Source organism: Clarias gariepinus, chromosome 18, assembly GCF_024256425.1.
Source record: "Clarias gariepinus isolate MV-2021 ecotype Netherlands chromosome 18, CGAR_prim_01v2, whole genome shotgun sequence".
Classification (NCBI taxonomy): Eukaryota; Metazoa; Chordata; class Actinopteri; order Siluriformes; family Clariidae; genus Clarias; species Clarias gariepinus.
The window spans coordinates 29,255,001-29,279,583 of record NC_071117.1 but is presented as its reverse complement, the minus strand read 5'-3'; the positions used below and the strand labels follow the sequence as shown (position 1 = coordinate 29,279,583).

General features: G+C 43.8%; 1 protein-coding gene across 2 annotated transcripts; it reads left to right on the top strand.

Moving 5' to 3' along the window:
• Positions 1–125: 125 nt before the first annotated feature.
• Positions 126–23,090, top strand: gaa2 (alpha glucosidase 2). 2 transcript variants are annotated; one of them, XM_053477252.1, is made up of 20 exons: positions 126–538; positions 13,619–14,236; positions 14,348–14,493; positions 14,584–14,749; positions 14,929–15,025; positions 16,085–16,204; positions 16,415–16,533; positions 16,682–16,813; positions 17,223–17,333; positions 17,450–17,563; positions 18,376–18,460; positions 18,565–18,682; positions 18,823–18,956; positions 19,160–19,311; positions 19,448–19,596; positions 20,150–20,291; positions 20,427–20,525; positions 21,266–21,430; positions 21,559–21,702; positions 21,800–23,090. In XM_053477252.1, exons 2-20 carry the CDS (start codon positions 13,628–13,630, stop codon positions 21,860–21,862), a joined length of 2,865 nt encoding a protein of 954 aa, XP_053333227.1. In that variant the 5' UTR covers positions 126–538; positions 13,619–13,627; the 3' UTR covers positions 21,863–23,090. The 2 variants fall into 2 exon arrangements, with proteins under 2 accessions (XP_053333227.1, XP_053333226.1); XM_053477251.1 differs by lacking the exon at positions 126–538 and adding an exon at positions 12,131–12,287.
• The last annotated feature ends 1,493 nt before the right edge of the window (positions 23,091–24,583 follow it).

The following is a 24,583-nucleotide window of genomic DNA, read 5'->3' as shown; positions in this document are numbered from 1 at the left end:
CTGACGGATCTGAGACAACGCTCTGAATTTACTCTGCTACACTAATGCACTTATCCCAGGGTTTCACTAGTGCTTGGACACCATCAAGGTAGAAATTCTCCCATTGGACTGCCTGCTCCACATCTGCAGCTTCACGCTGGCCTCCCAGGAACTCCTTTGATGAAACAAACATGTGGAAACTCCTTGGAGCGCGGTCATGACTGTACGGGGGATGTGGGGATAACTCCCGGCCGAGTTCCTGTAACGTGTGAGTCGTGTTGGTGAGGGGACAGGACAGACCCTGGAGCCTGATCTCATGTACGAACTCCTGATTCATTCATCTGATTAACCTAGCGGTGAAGTTTCAAGTCTGTATGAACTGAACTGATAATGTGAAGTGACTACAGTGAGGATCTTCTCCTGAGCAGGAACTCTATAAATCCCTGGTCTATCCTGAGGTCGCTGATCGTCTTGAGTTGGGAAACGCCACGAGAGCATCACATGACATCATGAGGGTCACATGATCCAGTCTTAACCAAAAACACGGTTCATTTACAAGGTGAGATTTTTGTCTGCGACTGAAAGTAAAAGCAGGAATATTCAAGGCACATGACCTTTACTGTGTGTGTGTGTGTGTGTGTGTGTGTGTGTGTGTGTGTGTGTGTGTGTGCAGGAGCAGTGGAAAAAGGAGAGATGATATTAGGAGAGATTTATTATAAGCGGAAATCTTAGGGCGTGTGGTCGAGGCTCGCTCTTTGTCCCTTGTTTCAGGTTAAAGCAGACTGTGCCATGAGGCTGAAGTCCTCCATCTGTTTACACTCAGACTGGATATACTGGCTGAACTGGTTTATGTTTAGTCTTTTATATCACGAGTCCTTTTTTATGTTTGTCTGTATTTTATTTGGTATCGCAAAGCACACTGTAACGCTCTGTTCCCAATGTTTTTCTCTGTTTATTGTTCTTATTAAATCATATATAGTTGTGGCTCACACAGTGGTGAACTCACTCTCTCACTCTCTCACTCTCTCACTTACTCTCTCACTCACTCACTTACTCAGTCTCTCACTCTCGCTTTCACTCTCTCACTCTCTCATTCACCCTCTCACTCACTCACTCACTCACTTACCCTCTCACTCTCTTTTTCTTCCTCTCTCACTCACTCTCACTGTATTTTTATATGTTTATGTAGATTTTTTTTTCTTGTATATGTTGTATGTTCTGTTATTGGGCCTGGAGCCTGTAATAAAGATTATATACTCACACTCTCAATCTTTCACTCACTAACTCACTCTCTCACTCACCCTCTCACTTTCTCACTCTCTCTTTACCTCTCACTCACTCTCTCTCACTCTCTCACTCACCCACCCACTCTTTCTCTCACTCTCTCTTTCATTCTCTCACTCTCTTTTCCTTCCTCTCTCACTCACTCTCTCACTCACACTCTCAATCTTTCACTCACCAACTCACTCTCTCACTCACTCACTAACTCACTCTCTTACTCACTCACTCTCTCTTACTCTTTCTCATTTACTCACTAATTCTCTTACTCATTCACTCACTCTCAATCACCCTCAATCTCTCTCACTAACTCACTCTCTCACTCACTCACTCTCTCACTCACTCACTCACTCTCTCTTACTCTCTCTCATTAACTTACTCACTCTCTCACTAATTCACTCACTCACTCACTCCCACCGCCTGTACCACTTCATCCTGTATACAGGGTTTTGGGGGGCGGAGCCTATCCCAGGAGACTTAGGGTATAAGGTGGGGTTCACCCTGGACCTTGGGTGCCAATCCATCTCAGGGCACACACACACATACACACACACACACACACACACACACACACTACAGGAAATTTGGGAGCGCCAGTTAGTCTAAAATCCATGCACACAGACTCCGAGTTGGAAACTAAACCCAGAACCTGGAGGTGCGAGGCGACTGTGCTAACCACTACACCGTCGTGACACCCACTGCTGATTCCACTTCAATAACTGTCTGGTTTGGCTCAGCTACGGAAACAGACATCTGAAGACTACAAGGATGGTTCGGACTGCTGAAAGAATTATTGGCACAATAAAACTCTTACTGATTCTGATTCTGGTAAACTTATATGATATTCCGCCAATTAATATAGGTGTCCACTAGGTGGCGCATGAGAGCCAACACATCTCTGTGCATCAGGTGTCTGAAGTTGATGAGATGTTTGATGCAGAGCGACCTGAAGGTTCAACTCTCATCCTGATTGTAATGATCAGTGTCTTACACTGAAACCTCTCCTCTCTCTCGCTCTTACTGAACATTTTAGAATAATTCCATCCAGAAGGCGGGAGCGCGTTCGGGTCGAAGGTGACGTGAGAGTGCGCGGCAGTGTTAGTGCGCGGTACTGATCTACGTAGAATAGCGACTATTTGAGACACAAGGTGACGTTTGTTTAGTCACTCTGTGTCATGTCGTACTACAGCGCCCCTAGTGGTGGTGGTGGTGTTGCACTGGGCAGATGTCATGTGACCCACAGTGTCATGTGTGTTTTTCAGCATACAGTATATCAGCCATCTTTAAACTGTAGAATCAACTCTAATTCAGCCTGAAGGTTTAGGAGCGTCTGTGAAGCTGTAGTTTAAACAGAATTCTCACAACAACAGTAACGAGAGTGATGATAAATGAGACACATGATAACTGGTGTAAGAGGAATAAATCCTCCAGAACTTCAGCAGAAACATTCTGGTGTGTTTTCTTTGTGGAGCATCATGAGAGAGTTTCTACAGCAAGTGTGTAAGGCATAAGATGTTTCACCCTTGTCTGTGTGTGTGTGTGTGTGTGTGTGTGTGTGTGTGTGTGTGTGTGATAGAGGAAGTGTCGAGGCACGACTGCACTCTGGCCTGGTGTATAAACACACACAGTGTAGTGTAGATGAGAACACGTTTTCAGGATTAAGAGACTGGTGCAGCAGTGTGAGATTATTACTGCAGGAGCGCTTTACAATCATTACTAATAGAACAACTTCAACACTGTGAAATTCAGAGCATTTAATGTCCTCGAAAATCAAACATTTATGTTTAAATAACACCTGAAATTAAAAAGTTATATATCATTTATTTTAAAAATCACTTTACACTTTGGAGAGAAATTAAGACGAGTGTTTCAGACACAGTTATATGTCTCAGCAAAACCTCATGAGATAAACCAGCTTACTAAAGTTGAGCAATGTGTGCAGGACATAAGAAATTGGCTAGTTAATGCTTTTATCACCTCTAGGTTGGACTATTGTAATGCCTTACTGTCTGGTTGTTCAGCTAGATGCATAAATAAGCTTCAGCTAGTCCAGAATGCAGCAGCGAGAGTCCTTACTAGAACCAGAAGATATGAGCACATCACCCCTATCTTATCTTCACTCCATTGGCTCCCTGTGAAATTTCACATTGATTTTAAAATACTACTCCTGACATATAAAGCATTAAATGGTCTCGCGCCGCAGTACCTGAGCGAACTGCTAGTGTCTTACGATCCGCCACGCCTACTTCGATCAAAGGATGCAGGCTGCTTGTCAGTACCGCGTATTATGAAAACTACAGCAGGGGGCGGAGCTTTTTCTTACAAAGCCCCAAAGTTATGGAATAGTCTTCCAAATAGTGTTCGGGACTCAGACACAGTCTCAGTGTTTAAGTCCAGGCTAAAAACCTATTTATTTAGCCAAGCATTTTTATAAATAGATTAGCCTTAGGTAAAGGAGCAGATCTGGGGGACTCATGGACGTAGAGTATTATGGTGAACTGGTATGTTTGGATGCTGTCTTCCTCACTCTCATTGATCACTCAGGTTTGCTGACGGTGAGGTGATTGGTCGCTTTACATCTCAGTTCCCCCTCATGTCTGTGTTTCCTTCTGGCTCCTCCCTTTAGTTATGATGTCATAGTTAATCCTGCCGGAGTCACCGTCTGCCCTCTGGACCTGTCTGACTTGCTTGATAGTTCAGGACTGGAGTTTCCTACAGTCTACCTGAGCCTCTAATAACCAACTGGACTCCATATGAACTTCTCCACATCTCCTGTTATACTGAAATTCCAGCCTCCTAACACACAGTATGAGTGCAGATCAATCCCTGCTATCTGTTATCACCCAGATGAGGATGGGTTCCCTGGTGAGTCTGGTTCCTCTCAAGGTTTCTCCCTATTACCATCTCAGGGATTTTTTCCCTCATCACCGTCACCCTCGGCTCGTTCATCAGGGACGATCTGATCATTCTACTGTACACTGTTTTATGTTCTAAATGTTCTTTTAAAAGTGCTATACTGATTAGGGTAAAGTCACAGATCAGTGCTGTTGCATTGAGGGAACAGACGAGAGAGACATGATTCTGTCTGCCGTCTGTCTGCCGTCTGTCTACCATCTATCTGCTGTGTGTCTGCTGTCTCCTACACAAAAGCAGTAGAGACGGAAAGCTCAGGGGTTTGTTATTGTTGTTGTTATTGTTGTTGTTGAGTCTACTGCTGTTCCTATAGAGGAGACTTTGGATCACTAAGACATCATGTCTGAGCAACTGTCCCTCAGCAGAGACATTCCCTGACAACGTGATGCAGGATTACAGAGACTAAGAGACAGACAGAGAGAGAGAGAGAGAGAGAGAGAGAGGTTGATGGTTTGAGAAAGCTATACTCACGAGGGGAAAACTCTTCATATTCACAGTAATGTAGAGTTTCATTGACTGATTAACTGATTGATTGGTGCTTTATTAGTTTGTTTACATTGTGGAGCTCACGCCTCTGGGCTACAAATAAATAAGAAATGATGATTTTATTTCATATATTGCATTCATTGATTTGAAATAAAAAAGCCGAATTGAATTAAATAACTGTTGAGTGCTGTGAGTCTGCAGACGTGTGTGTGTGTGTGTGTGTGTGTGTGTGGACTCATCCCTGTGCTCAGAGAGTGTGTGTTGGCATTAAAGGTTTTTACGGCAAAGAACATGACGAAACTATACTATTGTTTTTTTTTCTAGTCCTTTTTCGTATATATATATAATAAAGTGAGCTTGTGTTTATGGTGCATTACCTGACTCCACCCACTTCATAATCACATCTTATCAAATCTGTACATCACGTTAGTTTGTTGTTGTTGTTTTTTGTTTTTTAATAACTCTCTCAGATCACATCCCGATCGATAATCAGAGGAAAAACTCTCACATTCGTTTACAAACCAGAACTTTTCTACAAGATTCTTTTCTTAATGAAATCATACGTGAAGAAAAAGTTTTTCACCAGAGTGACACAAACATCATCCGAACAGTATGTTCGCTTTCATTAAATATGCAAATGTATCCAAGGAGCCTCATTTGCATGAATAAAAGTCAATCAGACTTTTCACCTGCAGTGAAATCATGGTGTTTATGTTCGAGTCTCGGATCAGCAGATGATCTGACGTCAGGATCTGATACTTCACACGTCACGTCACGCGGCCAGACGCTTACAGAGACTGTGGAGAGTGCTAAATACGGTGTGTGTTTGTATATGTGTGTGTGTGTGTGTGTGTGTCGAGACGTTCCAGGATGTAATCAGAGCTCATTCACTGCACTCATTAAAGGACAGAAACACAGCTCCATCCCGGCTCGGTGCTTTAATGGATATTTGTCTTGAACTACGACGTACGCTTACGAAACCTGCAGCTGTTGTGTAATATTGTGAGAAGTGAAACAATTACACCTAAATTATGAAGCTTTGTGTTTCGTGTCCTTTAATAACCTCTTCGTGCAACTCAGCAGCACAGAGGCTGTTTTTTTTTTTCCTATTTCTTTTTTTTTTGTTTTCTTTTTTTTTTTTCCTGCAGCTTTTTCATCTCGTGTGCCGGGTATAAAAAGATGACAGTTCATTAGCTGTTCCTTTAACTTGGAGAAGTATGCTCCATATATCCTGAAAGTATTGAATAAACCATTCTGGCTGTCAGTTACTGGGACAAAGAGCAAGAAGAAGAAAAGAAGAAGAAGAAAGAAGAGCTCATTTATATTCTTTATTGTTGTATTTCAGATAAACTCTGACGTTAATCTTCTCTTGACCAGACTCCAGAAAGATGTGGATTTAATTGAACTATAAATTAAAAATGAGGGGAAACATAAAAGTGTGTGTGTGTGTGTGTGTGTGTGTTATAAAGATATAATAATTGAGGATGTATTAATAGTATTTTTTGTTTGCTTTGGTGCTGAGGATTTACCCATCATGCATTAATCGATCATCGGTTTCAGTGAACTTGTGGTGAGTTTCATTAAACTCAGACGGAAGTCCCGGAGTGTCTCAGTGTCTCAGTGTCTCAGTGTCTCGCTCATGTCAACCGCTCGGTCTCTGCCCGCGCTCATCGACACTTCCACGTCCAAGGTTTACATGGACATATACCACAGCGGTCCAGCTAATCTCAGACAGGAGACCTGCGCTCAGACCGAGGTCCGGGTCACACATACACACAGGACACGCCTCTGTTTCAGACGTCCAAACCTTTTACACGAGGTGTGGCTGTGTGTGTCATCACCTGAAACAGTCTTACTGGGTCACGTCCATCAGTTCTACTGAAATCTCAACTATTCTGAGATTCGTTACAGTAGATAATCTAACATGGACACTTTAACGGGAATCCTGTCCTGACGTCCTGACGTCCTGACGTCCTGATGTCTCATATTTTGTCCTGCTCTGACTGGTGAATGTCTTCCTGTTGTGCTTCTGGAGTTTGTGAATGTGTGGTGTTTTAATCAAATTCCACATTGTGTGTATATAATTTGCTTAACTCTGTGTGTGTGTGTGTGTGTGTGTGTGTGTGTGTGTGTGTCCCTTATAGGACTAAACTAGTTGTGAATAACACTATGAAAGCCCCTGCAATGCGTTACAGATCTCACTCAGTGACCATACACCAGTTTTGAGCTGAACTCTGTCTCCATCTGCTGGACAAACTTAGTCATTACATGGTGTCACCTTCATCCCCAAATATTCTGTACGAAGGGAAAAGGTGAAAGCTTTGTGATCGTACATACACCAAAAAAATATTTAAAATGAAAATAAATAACCTGACTATTGTTTTTTTTTTATTTTCTGTCCTTTTTTTTTATTTAAAGCAGTCCGAGCCACCAGGTGGCGCAGTAGAAATCATTGTTACATGACTTTAGGTGTGTTCAAATCATCCACGCTGCTCTCTCCTGCACACATTCACAGGGTTATATACACACTACTGAACACACAAAGTGACACATTGTGGTACCTCGACATACGAGTTTAATCCGCTCCGGAGGCGAGTTCTTAATGTGAAATGTCGTATTGTAAAACACATTGTTCCATAGGAAATAATGTAAATACAGATAATCTGTTCCACACACCCAAAATATGACCAATATTACAATTTCCAACACTATAATCATATTTCTACATATAAAAAACAATCTAAACATTTATAAAAGACATGTAAATTAAGTAAAATATGAAATAAATATTAGACATTAGACCTTACTTAAACTTCATAATTCCTCTCGTCACCGGCTGCTTTAAAAACCAAACTGAAAGCGGCTCCCTTTTCTTCTTGATACCATCCTTGATAACATTCTCAGGGCCCGCGGTGCTACGTCTACACTAAATCTTACACAAAATGCAAAAAAAAAATATATATATATATATATATATATATTTTTTTGCATTTTGTATATATATATATATATATATATTCTGTAAACTTTTTGCTCGTCTTTCCCCCGATGCGAACAAGTTTTGAGCGACACCTGAAATATAAATTAGTCTTATAAATATAAAATTATTTTGGGGGATGTAAGATAAGTAATAGAACACATCAAGATATTTTTTGGAATTTTTGTCTGTCTGTTTGTGCATCACTCATGAGTGTGTAATTAAATTCCATTCATACAAAGTCGCGAGCATATCTAGTTAAAAATATAGTCGTATAATTAATGCAGTACGATGGTGAAGTGGTTAGGACTGTCGCCGTGCACCTCGAGGGTGCGGGTTTGCATGTTCTCCTCATGCTTGGTGGGTTCCCTCCGGGTACTCTGGTTTCCTCCCAAAGACGCCTCCTGGCGTTCCCAAATCGCCCGTAGTGTGTATGTGTATGCTCTGCAAAAGAGTGAACTGTACGGTCAGCATTAAAGATTTAAACCATCAAAGAGTCTATGTTGGGTGATTATTTATTATTACTGTACTGACACTCCTTCACAGTGATGTAATACTGTACTCACTCTTGAGGCCACGCTGAAGCCGTACTGAACCCCAGGACTGAGGTGAACTTCCAGAGCTTCCAAGTAGGAATTCAGAGCTGAGCACTGAAGGGAATCACACTGCATGATCGAACGATGAACAGTCATGTTGTTGTGTAGAGCTATGAAGTAGGAAGTATAAAGTCAAGTGTTCCTCAATACACTACAGGTTACACACATTGGAAGGAAAAGTTGTTTCTTCAGAACTGTGGTGCAACACGTAACGGTACACAGGATTATTTATACAGAACAATGAATACACAGGATGTGGACTGAAGTCTGTGTGGTGTCTGTGTGAAATCTGTGTGGAGTCTGTGTGGTGTCTGTGTAATGTGGGAGCAGTATTGGTAGTGGTTATAATGCAATTCTCCACAGATTGTAGAATCACTCCTGTTGTACAGCTTAGGTCTGACTTTAAACCCTGACTTACAAATGACATTACAAGAGAAACAGCGTTAATAAAGAGAATTTTATGGTTGCATTAAAACACTAACAATTGAAAAACCCAATTTAAAACAAAAAGTGTAGGAAAAACACCTTATTAAACACCTGCTTGTTGGTTGCTTTGCTCTGTGTCCAATTAGCATGTCATGTTTAATAAGGAGCCACTTGTGTTTATATCAACTCAAGACAATCTGGTGAATGAAGGCGTGAAAGCGACTGACTGTTTAATGAAGACTTTAAGCACAGTACAGTGTTGAGACTCTTAGTCTCCAATAACTACCTGGACTCCATATTAACATTAATTAACATCTCCTGTTATAGCTGAACCTCCAGCCTCCTAACACACAGTATGAGTGCAGATCAATCCCCTCTATCCGTTATCACCCAGATGAGGATGGGTTCCCTGTTGAGTCTGGTTCCTCTCAAGGTTTCTTCCTATTACCATCTCATGGAGTTTTACCCTCAGCACCGTCACCCTCGGCTCGTTCATCAGGGACGATCTGATCATTCTGATTCACACACACTCACATCTCATACAAACGTAAATAATTCTCATGATTGTGTAAAGCTGCTTTGCGACAATGACAATTGTTAAAAGAGCTGTACAAATAAAATTGAAATGAATTGAATTAGCTGCAGTAAAACATCTGAACAAGGCTGTACGCCCCAGAATGATGCTCTTGGCCGAGGTGAAAATAATAATAATTATTATTATTATTATAATTAATAAAATGAATATTGACACAACTGTGTGTGTGAACTTTTACACACACTCATTCACCAAAACCACTTGCACATCACAGGAACTTGACTGGGTGTTATTGCCATTTCCACAATATTTGGGACATATTTAAGAGTTCCTGGGAGGCCGGCGTTTCAGACGTGGATCAGACAGACAGTCTCAACACGACCCCGGCGTACTGAAAGAACTTTCTATCTTGATGGGGTCCAAGCACTCGTGAGACACTGGGATAAGTGCATCAGTGTATCAGGGGATTATAGAGAGACATAAAGGGAAATTATACTCTCAGGTGTGTGTGTGTGTGTAAGAGAGAGAGAGAGAGGGAGAGAGATTGTGTGTGAGTGAATGTGTGTGTGTGAGTGTGTGCAGTGGCGGCTGGTGAAAATTTTTCCTGGTGGGGCTGATGTGACAAAATATTTCTTTGCTTAGTCCAATATAAGAATTAAAATCAACAGTCAGACGATGATTACAATTAACAGTAATGATTTAATCTCCTCCTCAAAATCACCAGTTTCACAGATAAAGTAAATGAACAAATTTCCATTGTATAATACGCCATGCATTCTTAAGAGAGTATCAAATACAATAATCAACATCAAATGGTATGATCAGCTGGATCACCTTTCAAGCAAAGTTGCATCTCAAAGTGGTTCACACAAAGAAAAACAGTTTTAAAAATGCAATTTAACACAACAGTCTAAAACGGGTATATTAATAAGGATCTCACTGAATTTGGTGGAAACTGCTCTTCGCTCGTTAAGTTCGCCATCATTACTCTGATTGACCGCGCCTCTCTCTGATTGGCCGCGCCTCAAAAGAAAAAAAACTTAAATCTCGCGGTATTTTCTGCTGCTTGGGGCAGAATTTCCAGCGCCCCAAGACCATAACATTCTGAGAAACTGATTGGCCGCATATTTATTAATTTACCCTAGCAACAGCTACATGACGGGCTATTTGGCTGCACTCAGGGGCGCTTTTTCTCAGCGCCCCATGACAGAAACGATACAAGTCTGTCTGTGGAAATTTCACTGTGGAAATTTAACATTCATATGTTATTCATATCGCATGTAGGCACATACTGGTGGGTAAACCGAATTTAAAAACTTAATTTGTAAAAATATATTTTACATTTTTGACCCCTCTTATTAGGGAGGGCGGTGCCCCAGCGCCCCCTATGGGCCGGCCGCCACCGGCCGCCAATTCAAATTTTATTTGTCACATACACAGTCATACACAGTACGAAATGTACTCAACTACAGATATGAAAAGCTCACAAGCAAAGAAGTTAAAAAGCTGTACCTCAAAATCTGCCAGTACAGACATGTTCCAATGGCCAGGTAAATGTGACTTGCCAGTTTTCTAAAGGAATTACAGGCAGTCACATGTAAACAAAGATGTATTTGACCATATTGCAATAAAAATGTTGGAGCTTTATGTTAGAGCCAGGGGTTTGTGTTTTACCATGATTAAATTATAATTAGATAATACTGAAAACCATAATTGGCTGAAACATAAAAATATGAGCTCAAACAGATCCACCATACATTTTATAATGCGCTACACATTTCAGTTAAAAAAAACTAAAAAACGTAAGTATGTGAAATTCAAAATTCCCAAAAGTTTCACAACAGGAGAACATATTAAATGAACAATATATTTAAGATTTAAATGCTAAGAAGAAATGACAATGCAAAAACTTAAAGGTTCAACAAGCATGATGTGTTTCTCACACGCACAGTACTACAATTAAAATTATTCACAACACACATACCTTCTTCTTGAACTGCATTTCGCATGTGATTAGCTACATGATTCCGGAGCTCATGCGAATGGTTGTAAACAGATTTACAGTAGGTACAGTGGTATTTTTGGCAGCACACTGTGCATCTCTGGATAGACAGCAGGAGATCCTGTCCTCGCAAAAGCATTGTCTGATGCGTCTGTACAGGTTAATCTGAAATAATAATTAAAAAAAACTATGATTATATATAAACACTACACATGCTAAAATGTAGCATGGGAGGTGGAAGAATGCTAGCATTAGTTACGCGAAAAAAAACTGATTAACGTTTCTGTTCAAGGGTGTGAAAACATAGCAAGCATAGTCATGTCGAGACAGCGATAAATGTAAGATATACATTTTATATACATTTCAATGTCAAGTTTATCTTTAATGTACAGTGTTCTTACTGTCTTAAGCCCCGCCCACTAGATCTAGCGAGGCGGAGCTGGAGCTCCAGCTCCTCCTATTTGGCTCTGCAGCGAGCACCACTTGTGTAAAAGACTCGTTGCAAGTTATCACAAACGCTTGATTGCAGTTATTGCTGCTAAGGGTGACCCAACCAGTTATTAGGTTCAGGGGGCAATTACTTTTTCACACAGGGCCATGTAGGTTTGGATTTTTTTCCTCCCTAAATAATAAAAACCATCATTTAAAAACTGCATTTTGTGTTTACTTGTGTTATCTTTGACTAATAGTTAAATGTGTTTGATGATCAGAAACATTTTGTGTGACAAACATGCAAAAGAATAATATATCAGGAAGGGGGCAAATAGTTTTTCACACCACTGTGTGTGTGTGAGTGAGTGTGTGTGTGTGTGTGTGAGTGAGTGAGTGAGTGTGTGTGTGAGTGAGAGAGTGAGTGTGTGTGTGTGTGAGTGAGAGAGTGAGTGTGTGTGTGTGTGTGTGTGTGTGTGTGTGAGTGTGTGTGTGAATGTGCGCAGGAGGTGAGCAGGCTGCAGTAGTGAACACACACCTCCCGCTAAGAGGAACTCAGGCTGCACGTTGAGGCCAAACACAGGGATATAAACACTCGGGCTCTGTGGCATGTAGTGTGTGTGTGAGAGAGTGTGTGTGTGTTAACCCTTTACCTGCAGTCAGAAGGTACGGTTAATTCATTTCTGTTCTAATTTTGAATGGTATAACGGTGGGGTTGGTCGGTTGGTGTGTGTTGAGTCGGTGTGTGTTGAGTCAGTGTTGAGTCTGAGCTCTACAGCAGCTTTAACACCTTCAGCAGTTCATTACTGAACAAAAGTATAAACATATTTAGTGACTTTAGATCCTCACGAGAGACTTGGTGTAAATACACAGTTAGCATAAACAGGCTAATATGAAGCTGCATCCTGCAATGTGTCTCTAAATCACATTATTAATAAATACAATAACTAATAATAAATGTTTTCCACAGGGTTAGTGTTAGATGTGTGTGATTATAAGTGTGTGTGTGTGTGATTAAAAGTGTGTGTGTGTGTGATTATAACTGTGTTTGTTCAACCTTGAGTTAGCTGTAATGCTAAAGTGAATCAGTCTCCTGACAGGAGTCGACACCAAACTGAAGCCTCACAAAAAGCCGATTTCTGCCTCTCAGTCTGCTTAAAACATCATAAACATCGATCATAAACATAAACATCTTATAATTTTAGGTCTGTATAAGTTTATAATCCGTAAACAGGACGCGGTGCGTGTCGCTGCACAAAGGAGTCGACTCACTGAACCGAGTCTTGTGTCCTGGGAGTCGACTCTCATGTTTAAGGATTCATCAGTGTTTTATTGTGTTTTATGATTAACTCCACTGATTATCTGAAGGTGTTTATTAATGTTCAATAAAAAATACAAAAGTTCTGGCTATAAAGCACATTATAGCTGTACATTAATGTTCTTGTTGCTATGGTAACGGCTCCTTCACAGGGATGTGAACATCGAATACGCCGTATATATTAATAACAAATGGATTAAAAGTGTGTGTGTGTGTGTGTGTGTGTGTTATAGTTTTAAATATGTTTGTGTGACCTGTATGGAAGGAGTCTCCAGTGTCAGTGTTTTGTCAGACTCTGAGACAGAGCCGTGGTTTAAACTTTTCAGGACAGGGGTGGTGAAGGTCGTGAAGGGTTTAATCACACGATGTTCAGGAGACGGATCATAATCCGGTGCTCAGCATGTTTAACGTCAATCATGTGATCACCCGAGGACACACAATAACACGAGGACGTGATTTTCACTTCCTCTTCTTCTTCTCGAGTGTTTCATCTGATTACAGCTGATTAATGTGAGAATATCTGATGTAATGTACAGAACTAAACACTTGGGGGCGTTATAGTGAAAACATATCCTGAGTTTGGTAAAAACTAATAGCGAGAACCGATCTGTGTTATTTTTCTGTTTATTCTGTTTGTGCGGTTGGTTCTGATCCTAACCCCGTCTCTGTGTCTCTCCAGCTCCACACCATGGTGTCGTATAAGCGACTGACCCCGGAGGAGGTGAACTTCTCCGGCGTGCCGTTACTGCAGTCCCATGACGATTCTCAGGACGGTGATCCGAAGCCGGAGGATGCGGAGCGCCCTCTGCTGGCCCGCAGGCGTCAGTGCTCCGTCACGGCGGCCCTGGTGATCCTGGGAGGCTTTGTCCTGGTGGTCCTCGGTGTCTGGTTACTGGGGGCTGTGCTCCGGGTGTGTACCACCTCCTCCATAGGCGTCCATCGTCCTCCGTCTCCCGTGGCTCCGCCCGGCAAGGGCAACCGGACAAAACCGGAATCCTGCGCCGTCGTCCCGGAGTCATGGAGGTTCGACTGCTACCCGGAGCGAGGTGTGGTGGTGACGGAGGAGATGTGTCACGCCAGGAACTGCTGCTTCATCCGCCCAGCCGAGGAGAAGAACGGCGTCCCGTGGTGCTATTACCCGCCGGAGTTCCCGTCGTACGCGCTGGTGGGACTTAATGAAACGGAAACGGGACTGAGCGGGACGCTGGTCCGCAATCAGAAGACATATTATCCTAAAGACATCGAGACGCTGAGGCTGGACGTCCTGTACGAGTCCAACAGCAGACTGCGTGTGAAGGTGAGAGCTCTGATCGTACTCATGTGATGATGTCATGTGACCTGATCCACCACGGGAGAGCGTTTTCCTCTCCGGGTGCTGATGATGTGTGTGTGTGTGTGTGTTCCTCAGATCACAGATCCCTCACAGCAAAGGTTCGAGGTTCCTATAGACGTTCCTGGGGAGACACCGCGAGCGCAGAACCCCTTGTACACAGTCGAGTTCTCTAAACAACCTTTTGGGATTGTAGTTAAGAGAACGCAGAATGGAGCCGTGCTGTAAGTGTGTGTGTGTGTGTGTGTGTGTGTGTGTGTGTGTCGTGTATTGTCAGTATACTCCACAGCTGTTCTGTACTTCTTGTCTTTAAGGTTAAACACCACCGTAGCTCCGCTCTTCTACGCAGATCAGTTCCTGCAGATGTCCACGTCCCTCACGTCGAGTTTCCTGTACGGTCTCGGGGAACATCGCTCCAGCCTGATGCACGACACGCGGTGGAGCACCTTTACCATGTGGGCTCGGGACGCGGCGCCGGAGGTTCTGACCCGCCTCGCCGCTCAGATCATAGACCACATCACCTTACGTTATTTCACTTTATACACCAAAGAAATAGATCGCTGTCTCTGTCTGATGGAGTGAAGTTTTATATTTCAGAATCAAATCAATGTTTGTTTGTCTGTTTGTTTGTTTGTTTGTTTGTTTGCTCTTCCCTGTAGGAGCTGATCAACCTGTACGGCGCTCATCCGTTTTATCTCCTCATGGAGTCTGATGGACTCGCACACGGCTCCTTCCTGCTCAACAGCAACGCTATGGGTACGACACACACACGCACACAGTCATATTTACACTGTACATGCACACAGCAGTGTGTGTGTGTGTGTGTGTTTTATTCAGAGTTAGAGGACTTTGCTCTGTGTGTCTGTATCGTCGTTTTATTGCTGAGATTCAAAGTTTATTTTCTCATTTATTAGCACTGAAACAGTGTAAACACACACACACACACACACACACACACACACACGCACACACACGATTCTCTTACTGTATGTCCGTTTGCAGTTCTGAAAACCTACTCGCTGTAAATTAAAACGTTTAGGTTAAAGACACGCACACACACGTGACGTGACGCAGCGGCGTTACTCACAGACGGACAGGAGGACGAGGTGCTCTGTGTCCAGACCAGATGTTCCCTAACAGCTGGCTGCTTTCTAATAAACATCTGTCCTGTTTTCTTCCTCTTATGCCACATCCTTCTGTTAACGTCTCATCAGTTCACCCTTACACTCTTTTATCTTTCCTCAGGAGCGGTGTGTGTGTGTATGTATGTGTGTGTGTGTGTGTTTTATTTCCCTTGTAAAGTTGCACCGTGCGAGATCTGTGTATTCAAAAGAAATACAGTTAGAGTTACAGTTACACGCTGCTGCTGTGTGAAAGGAATAAAACACAGGAAGGAATGTCTTTCGTTATGTCTTTTCTTCTTTCTTTTTTACTTTTGTTCTGCTTTTCTTTTGTCCTTTTTTCACTTTGTTCTTTATTACTCGTTTAGTTCTTTTTCCTTTTTTAAATCCGCTAAGAACCGAATAATAATTGAACATGTTTTAACCTCTAATAAGTGTGAACTCCTGCGTCTCTGCTCTCCCTCTGACTGGTACACTGACACTGGAGACTCCTTACTCTGATGTTACAGAAACAGTCCTGTAGAGGAACAGGTTACCGTGGCAACCAGACCCTGTGAACCAGCCGTTACCATAGAAACACTGACTGGACCTGAGTGGTGGAGAAAGCGTGATGTGTGGTTGTTCGAGTGGTTTAAACGCTCTGTGTGTGTGTGTGTGTGTGTGTGTGTGTGTGTGTGTGTGTGTGTTTCTTTAGATGTTGTTCTTCAGCCTGCTCCGGCGCTCACCTGGCGCACCATCGGGGGGGTTCTGGACCTGTACGTGTTCCTCGGCCCGGATCCTGGCTCAGTGGTGTCAGAGTACCTGGAGGTCGTAGGTCAGTGAAGGCTTAATCACATCACTACACACACACACACACACACACACACACACACAGAGGGCTCAGACTGCATGAGTTCAGTAGATCTTGCGCTGGTCATTGACCTTTAGCTCTGATGTGTATGTGTGTGTTTTGTCTTTTTCTTCCCGTTGTTGTCTGGTGTGTGTGTGTGTGTGTGTGTGTGTGTGTGTGTGTGTGCGCGCGCAGGGAGGCCTGCGATGCCGGTGTACTGGGCCCTGGGGTATCACCTCTGTCGCTGGGGTTACGGCTCCAGTAACAAAACCTGGGACGTGGTGAGAGAAATGAGGAATTATGGGATACCGCAGGTACACACTCTGTGTGTGTGTGTGTGTGTGTGTGTGTGTGTGAGAGAGAGAGAGAGAGACAGAAATGGAGGTAAAACTCTACAGAAACAAGTGAGTTGATCTGTGTGTGTGTGTGTGTGTGTGTGTGTGTGTGTGTGTGTGTGTGCAGGAGGTGCAGTGGAATGATATCGACTACATGGACCGATCCCTGGACTTCACCTTTGACCCCGAGGGTTTCTCCACACTGCCTGACCTGGTCAGAGACCTGCACCTGCACAGCCAGCGCTACGTCCTCATCCTGGTACACACACACACACACACACACACATAACATGTAATGTCTTCGTTGTTCTTCTCTGGACGTCTCTCTCTCTTTCTGTTTCTTTTGTTCTTCCATCCGTCTGTGATCTATAGTTCTCTATGTTTAGTTCCATTTTATTTTTGGATCTCTCTCTCTCTCTTTCTGTTTCTTTTGTTCCTCCCATCCTCTTTTTGTCTTTTTTATTTCATTTAAAACTTATTTCTTTTGTCTGTTATTAAGTTCCAGTGTGTCTTTCTTTTTTTCCTTGATGTTTCTTTTTTATTTTTATTTAAAAAGGTGCTTCTTTTTTTCTCTGAAACATGATGTAAATCTCTCTCTTTCTCTCTCTCTCTCTCTCTCCCTCTCCTCCGGTCTGTCCTTCATGTCCCCCCTCCCCGTGGTGTCTCAGGACCCGGGCATCAGCAGCGTGCAGCCCCCCGGCACCTACGCCCCGTATGAGGAGGGAATAAAGGGCGGAGTCTTCATCAACACCTCCAGTGGAGAGACGCTCATTGGGAAGGTCCGCCACAGAGAACTAATCAGTGTGTCTCACTCCTGTCTGTGTGTGTGTTTGTGTGTGTGTGTGTGTGTGTGTGTGTGTGTGTGTTGTGTTGACGTGTTCCATGTGTTCCTCAGGTCTGGCCCGGACTTACAGCGTTCCCGGACTTCTCCAACCCGGACACACACGAGTGGTGGTACCGGAACCTGCAGCAGCTCCACGGCCGGGTGTCGTTCGACGGCCTGTGGATCGTGAGTGACCACAGAGTTTATCACACACTCTCACACTCTCTCACACACACTCTCACACACTCTCTCGCACACACTCTCACACACTCTCTCACACACTCTCTCACACACTCTCTCGCACACTATCACACACACTATCACACACACTCTCGCGCACACTCTCGCGCACACTCTCGCGCACACTCTCACACACTCTTACTTTTACTCTCTCTCACACACACTCATTTACACATACACTCACTTACACACACACTCACTCTCACACAGACTCACTTACACACACACTCACTCTCACACACTCTCTCTCACACACTCACACTTACTCTCACACACACTCTCACACACTCTCTCGCACACTCTCTCGCACACTCTCTCGCACACTATCACGCACACACTCTCGCACACTCTCGCACACACTCTCGCACACACTCTCGCACACTCTCACACACTCTCTCACACACTCTTACTTTTACTCTCTCTCACACACACTCATTTACACACACACTCACTTACAGACACACTCACTCTCACACACTCTCTCTCACACACTCACACTTACTCTCTCACACACTCACACTCACACTCACACACTCTCACACTCTCTAACACACACACGCACACACACTCACACACTCTGACACACACACTCTGACACACTCTCTCTCTCACTCACTCTCTCTCACACACACACTCACTTACACGCTCACACACAATCTCACTCATTTACACACTCACTCACTCACACACTCACACTTTCACTCTCACACTTACTTACCGTCTGACCTTTCTGACCTTCACGTCTCCTCTCTGTCCAGGACATGAACGAACCTTCCAACTTCTTCGACGGATCTGCAGACGGCTGTCCAGACACCGAGCTGGAGAACCCGCCTTACACACCCTGTACGCACGCACTCTGTAGGGTGGGCTACTTACAGGACGCTAATCACAGTGTGCTCGGTTTAACGTGTGTGTGTGTGTGTGTGTGTGTGTGCGCGTTTGTGCAGATGTTCTGGGTGGCAGTCTGAGGGCCAAGACCGTGTGTGCGTCCGCGCGGCAGAGAAACTCCTCCCACTACAACCTGCACAACTTATACGGGCTGATGGAAGCCGAAGCTACTGCGAGGTACACACACACACACACACACACACACTGTGTGATATGCCTTTCTTTGATCTGTATGATCATAAACACATATTATTGAAATCTGTGTTTGCTTTGTGTGTGTGTGTGTGTGTGTGTGTGTGTGTGTGTGTGTGTGTCAGTGCTCTCAGAAGGATCCTGTCCAAGCGTCCCTTTGTGATTTCGCGCTCCACGTTCCCGAGTCAGGGGAAGTACTCGGGTCACTGGCTGGGGGACAACAGGAGCCAGTGGAAGGATTTATACATGTCCATTTCAGGTAGTGTGTGTGCTGCGGTGGGAACCCCTCTCTGAGAACCCCTCTCTGAGAACCCCTTTCTTGAAACCCCTCTCTGGGAACCCCTCCCTCATAACCCCTCCCTCGTAACCCCTGACCTGATTATTTTACATCACAAAACTGTCAGTCTGTTACAGTCTGTTACTATGGCAACAGTAACGCATCCGAGTACTTTCCTTCCTCAGGCATGCTGACCTTTAACCTTCTGGGCGTTCCGCTGGTGGGAGCAGACATCTGCGGGTTCTCCCAGAACACCACGGAGGAGCTGTGTGTGCGCTGGACTCAGCTCGGAGCGTTCTACCCCTTCACCAGGAACCACAACACGAAAGACTCGGTGGTGTGTACCGCCGCTCCGCGCTTTCTCTCTCTCACACACACACACATATACATACACACACACACACCTCATTCTGTTTTCAGTCTGTTTTAAAATGTGTCTGAATTGTGTGTGTGTGTGTGTGTGTGTTTCTCAGCCTCAGGATCCCACTGTGTTCAGTCGCGCTGCTCGGGAGGCGATGAAGGAAGCCCTCCTCCTCCGTTACTCCCTCTTTCCTTTCCTCTATACACTCTTTCACTACGCACACGTGTACGGACACACCGTCGCCAGGCCTCTGTTTTTCGAGTAAGACATTTATTTTATTAATTTTTTTGCAGTAGAAATGAGAACTTTGTAACAAGTTGCTGCACTGTTGCTGAAAGGCGAGGCCGTACTGGGAGTACTGGGATTCTCCTGGAATCGCCGCTCCGCGTGTACAGGAGCGATTTCCCGCCGTCATTGAGCGTGATGCGTAGACTGTTTGATGGGAGCATGCGCCTTTATCTCCTGCGCGTGACATCGGGCTTCCGATGTCTTACGGCCAGGGTTATACCGCCACCTGCTGATTCCGCGGCCTTGGAGAGAGAGAGTGTGTGTGTGTGTGTGTGTGTGTGTGTGTGTGTGTGTGTGTCTTCAATTAGACAAAGGGTTTTTGGTTAAAGCAGGAAAAATCCGGTTTTTAGAAATTCCTAAGTCTGTTTTAAAGCGAGTGTGTGACGCTCATGAACTGAAGGTACATCTAGACTGATTCCTTACTGCTCTCCCTGCGTACATCATCATCATCATCATCGTTGTTATTATTGTTGTTCTTGGTATTATGTGTACTTCACTGTGTAGTATCACACACGTTCCCCCTCAGGTTCCCCACAGATGGAAAGACGTATGCGGTGGATAAACAGTTCCTGTTGGGGAAGAGTGTGTTAGTGACGCCCGTGCTGGAGGTGGGGGTGGAGGAGGTGGTGGGGTACGTGCCCCAGGGGCTCTGGTACGACTTCTACACTGTAAGACCCTTACACACACACACACACACACACTTACTCCTGGACTTTATAAGTGTTTCTGCAGTCTGGATTCATGCACTGTGTGTGTGTGTGTGTGTGTGTGTGTGTGTGTGTGTGTGTGTGTGTGTGTTTCAGGGTGACTCGTTCCTCAGTAAAGGTGAAGAGATAAAGCTTCATGCTCCTCTGGACAAAATCAACCTACACCTCAGAGAAGGATCCATCATTCCCACACAGGTACTGAGCATCACACACACACACACACACACACACACCTGGATGTTTCTGGGTTTTGGTGATAAATAACGCCTTACATTATACAAAAACGCTTTACATTTATATGATTATACACTAGTACTGGTACTGATAACACTAGTACTAATACTGGTACTGATACAGGTACTATCTGTAATATTATTAATACTAAAACTAGAATTAATACTGGTACTGATACAGGTATTGATGACACTAGTACTGATACCATCAGTACCCGTACCAGTATTAGTATTAATATTGGTACTTGTAATACTAAAACTGGTACTGATGATGGTAATACTGGTACTGGTACTACTGATATTGGTACTAATACTCGTACTGGTATTTGTATTGGTACTAATACAGGTACTAATAATACTGTTAGTGGTACTTATTCCTAATAATACTGGTATTGATAATACTAGTACTGTTACTCATAGGACTAATACAGTGAAACCTTGGATTACGACTAACGCGGTTTGTGAGTGTTCCGCAAGACAAGCAAAGATTTTTAAGTAATTTTGACTTGAAAAACGAACAAGTCTTGGTTTACGAGCACGGAGTATCAATCTATCACACATAAGCTTCTTGTTTTGACGCCGAGCATCACGTGATCACAACTGAGCCAATGGTTTTTCTCTCTCAGGTACTATTTACCTGAGTTTTGATCTGTTAGAGTCGACAGAGTGATGTATGTGTGTGTGTGTGTGTGTGTGTGTCAGAGACCCAACACCACCCTGTGGGTGAGCCGCACTCAGCCCCTGCACCTGGTGGTGTGTGTGAGTCAGGACGGTCAGGCTGATGGAGAGCTCTTCTGGGACGACGGAGAATCTCTGGACACTTACGAGAAGGACGAGTACGCCTACGTCCTGTTCAGTCTCAAACAGGTACTGCACAACCGCACCGCTAACACCTGTGCTCCGCCCCGAGACCGTCGCTACGGACCGACACTGTATTAGGGAAAAAAAGGAGGAGAGGGAATGAATTGAGCTTCATCTCTGTTTCTGTTCTGTAGAACACGATGACCTCTGAGGTGGTGCGCAGTCACGTGGAGGCCACGTACCTCACGGTGGAGACCGTCTCGTTTTACGGCGTGAGGGCGGAGCCTAAAAGCGTCACCGTGAATACACAGGAAGTGCCGTTCAGCTACACCAAGCAGGTGACGCGTCCAGACCGAGCGTGATCCTGAGGACAAACGTCTCTGGGATTAAAACTTAATAGTGTCCTCTGTCTCTCTGTCTCTTCTGTGTTCCCAGGTGTTGAGAGTAGACGAGTTGGGTCTGAACCTCGCGCAGAACTTCACCATCAGCTGGAAGTGATTGGAAATGAGACACCCTAAAAATGAAAGCGTGTATGTTTTTAAGAATCTAATCTTCTGAATGATGATCAGTTGTTGCGCCGTTATTTCACTGAAGTACGAGGAAGTGGCGTCCTGCAGAAACGGCCCAAAGAAAACCTAAGAGTTTCATTATTTAATTATCGATAAACATAATGATAGAACAACAGACTTTATTTTTTAATTCTTGTTGAAAGGGAATGATTATTACTCTGTGTGTGTGTGTGTGTGTGTGTGTGTGAGATGGTCCTAGTGTTCAGGGAACGGGCGTGGTGCAATACTCCCTCCCAGTAGCGGGTCTCTGTGTTGGAAACACACAAAGCAGGAGGATGATGGACAAATGTGCATTTCTGTCTCTCAGTTTTAATCCAACAGTAAAACAATCGTGAATCAGGATGGCAAGTGTGTGCGTGTGTGTGTGTGTGTGTGTGTGTATGAGTGGGAGAGAGCTCATGTAAGGGCAGATAGCACAGCTCCTGTAAGTGAAAAGTGATGACCGCGGTAAAAAAAGAGGAAAGGACGCGTATAAGAGTCACATGTAAATCTGAGCCAATCAGGAGGCAGTGGGCGGGGCTATCGTCTTTCATAATCATGCAGCTGCATGTTTGTTTTCTTAGTCGTCTTATTAAAGATTAATCTTTGCTGCTGATAATCTGACTGATTAGAGTGAACCACTTTATGATAAAGAGTGTTTTATTCAGATGTACAGTGTGTTAGAGAGATGCTCTGGACTGCACTGTGTAGTGACCACACACACACACACACACACACACACACAGGACCCCCTGCATGTTTAAACCTCAGCACTGGACCACTCATCTTATTGCACCTTTACATTTTCTCTATAATGATCTGACATGTCCTGGAGGAGGTGATTGTACACATGTACTGTACACGTCGCTCTACATGGATTTTTGTGTTGTTTATAACATTTCGTGCCTTAGAGCGCATCAGAGCTGTGATTTACGCTGCTGCTTCTTGAACCGTGAATGTGTTGAACTCTGAATGAAGCTGGGACCAGACGCCGCTGCTCCTCCTCCACTGGCCACGCCCCCTCCGCTGCTCCTCCTCCACCGGCCACGCCCTCGCCGCAGATTCCACAGCTTTAAAGCTTTTCTTTTTTAGAATTAAATTTAATTCTTCTCTGCATTTGTTATTTGTGTGCTTTTAACAAAGATGTAAAAATAAAGATATTCTCAGGTTTGAGCAAATTCCTGATTTTATTATTTAAAAGCAAATGATCGTTACACACAGCAGCCCTCTGTATGATGGATAGTTAATACACACCGGATCGCCAAAAGGCTCATCTGCCTTTACTGTACGTGCATATGAACTTGAGTAACATCTTGATATGACAGACTGAGAGCCAGACCTTCTTTTCCACTACATACAGTATAATTTAAACTGCCCGGTGAACTGAATAACACTGATTATCAGTTACACCCCAGTACTCTAGGACCAGTATCGTGGACACCTTGTGTAGCCAACTATATTGCAAGTTATATATCTATGTTGTGTTTTTTTTTTTTGGTGGATTATTTCAGCTAAATCTTAATTAAGTCTGTTTTATTTATCATATATTAAATATAGGAAGAGTTCAAGGGGGTCAATACTTATGCATAACCAAATGTTAATAATAACAGTAAACTAACTGAACATTCGTGCCAATGTACTAAACATCCTGTGATCAGTATCAGCGTCCGTGTTCCAGCGCGGAGCGAGGTGCATGCTGGGACTCGGTCACATGATCAGGAATAATAAACCTTAAAATAACAGCATAAAGCATAAAGGGCTCCAGTAGACGGAGGTCAAAGTTAAACCTGGGCGTAGGTGGTGTTGAGTACAGAGATAAAGCACAGAGCATGCGGCTAAGCCTGTGTGTGTGTGTGTGTGTGTGTGTGTGACTCAGCACGACTGAACAAGTTGCATAGCAGCACCTGAGTGGAAGAAGCCACACCCAGGGGTGAATAACGAACTCCACCGCAGTGCCATTCCCCCCCCCCCCCCCCCCACCCTGGGGTAGTTCCACTAAATGCTGGTGTGGATACGGGACAGGAACAAAAACACACACACACAAACTAGTCTGGATGTGTTCAGTGCTGAGGGGAAATGCACCTGGTTCATGTAAAACTGAGATTAAACAAAAATATGTAACAAATATTAAACATATTATAATATTCTTTTTTTATTATTTTGTTAAAAAGAAAAAAGTGATATTATTAATAATGCAACACAAATTGACATAATTATATTGTAATTGACCTCTATAATAGTAAATCTATAATCTACTGTGTGTGTGTGTGTGTGTGTGTGCTGGGTGTAATACATCATAAATAATAAAATAATAAATACATAGAGACATGTGTTAAATATAATAAATGAATACAGTGGAAACTTTTCCCGGGCTCTGGGTTTGCATGTTCTCCCTGTGCTTGGGGGGTTTCCTCCAGGTACTCCGGTTTCCTCCCATCGTCCAAAGACATGCAGATTAGATTAACTGGTGTTACTAAATTGGCGGTAGTGTGTGTGTGTGTGTGTGTGTGTGTGTGTGTCTGCCCTGTGATGGATTGGCACCCTGTCCAGGATGTATCCCACCCCGTGGCGTAAGTGTCCTGGGATAGGCTCCGCCCCCGTGACACTCTCAGACAGACAGACAGATAAATTAATAGATAGACAGATACAGTAAATAGACAGACAGACAGAC

Coding starts and splice junctions, on each gene's coding strand:
- gaa2 (XM_053477252.1), top strand. CDS start 13,628: ATGGTGTCGTATAAGCGACTGACCCCGGAGGAGGTGAACTTCTCCGGC. Junction 20,526..21,265: donor GATCCATCATTCCCACACAG/GTACTGAGCATC, acceptor TGTGTGTGTCAG/AGACCCAACACCACCCTGTG. Junction 21,703..21,799: donor CGTTCAGCTACACCAAGCAG/GTGACGCGTCCA, acceptor CTGTGTTCCCAG/GTGTTGAGAGTAGACGAGTT.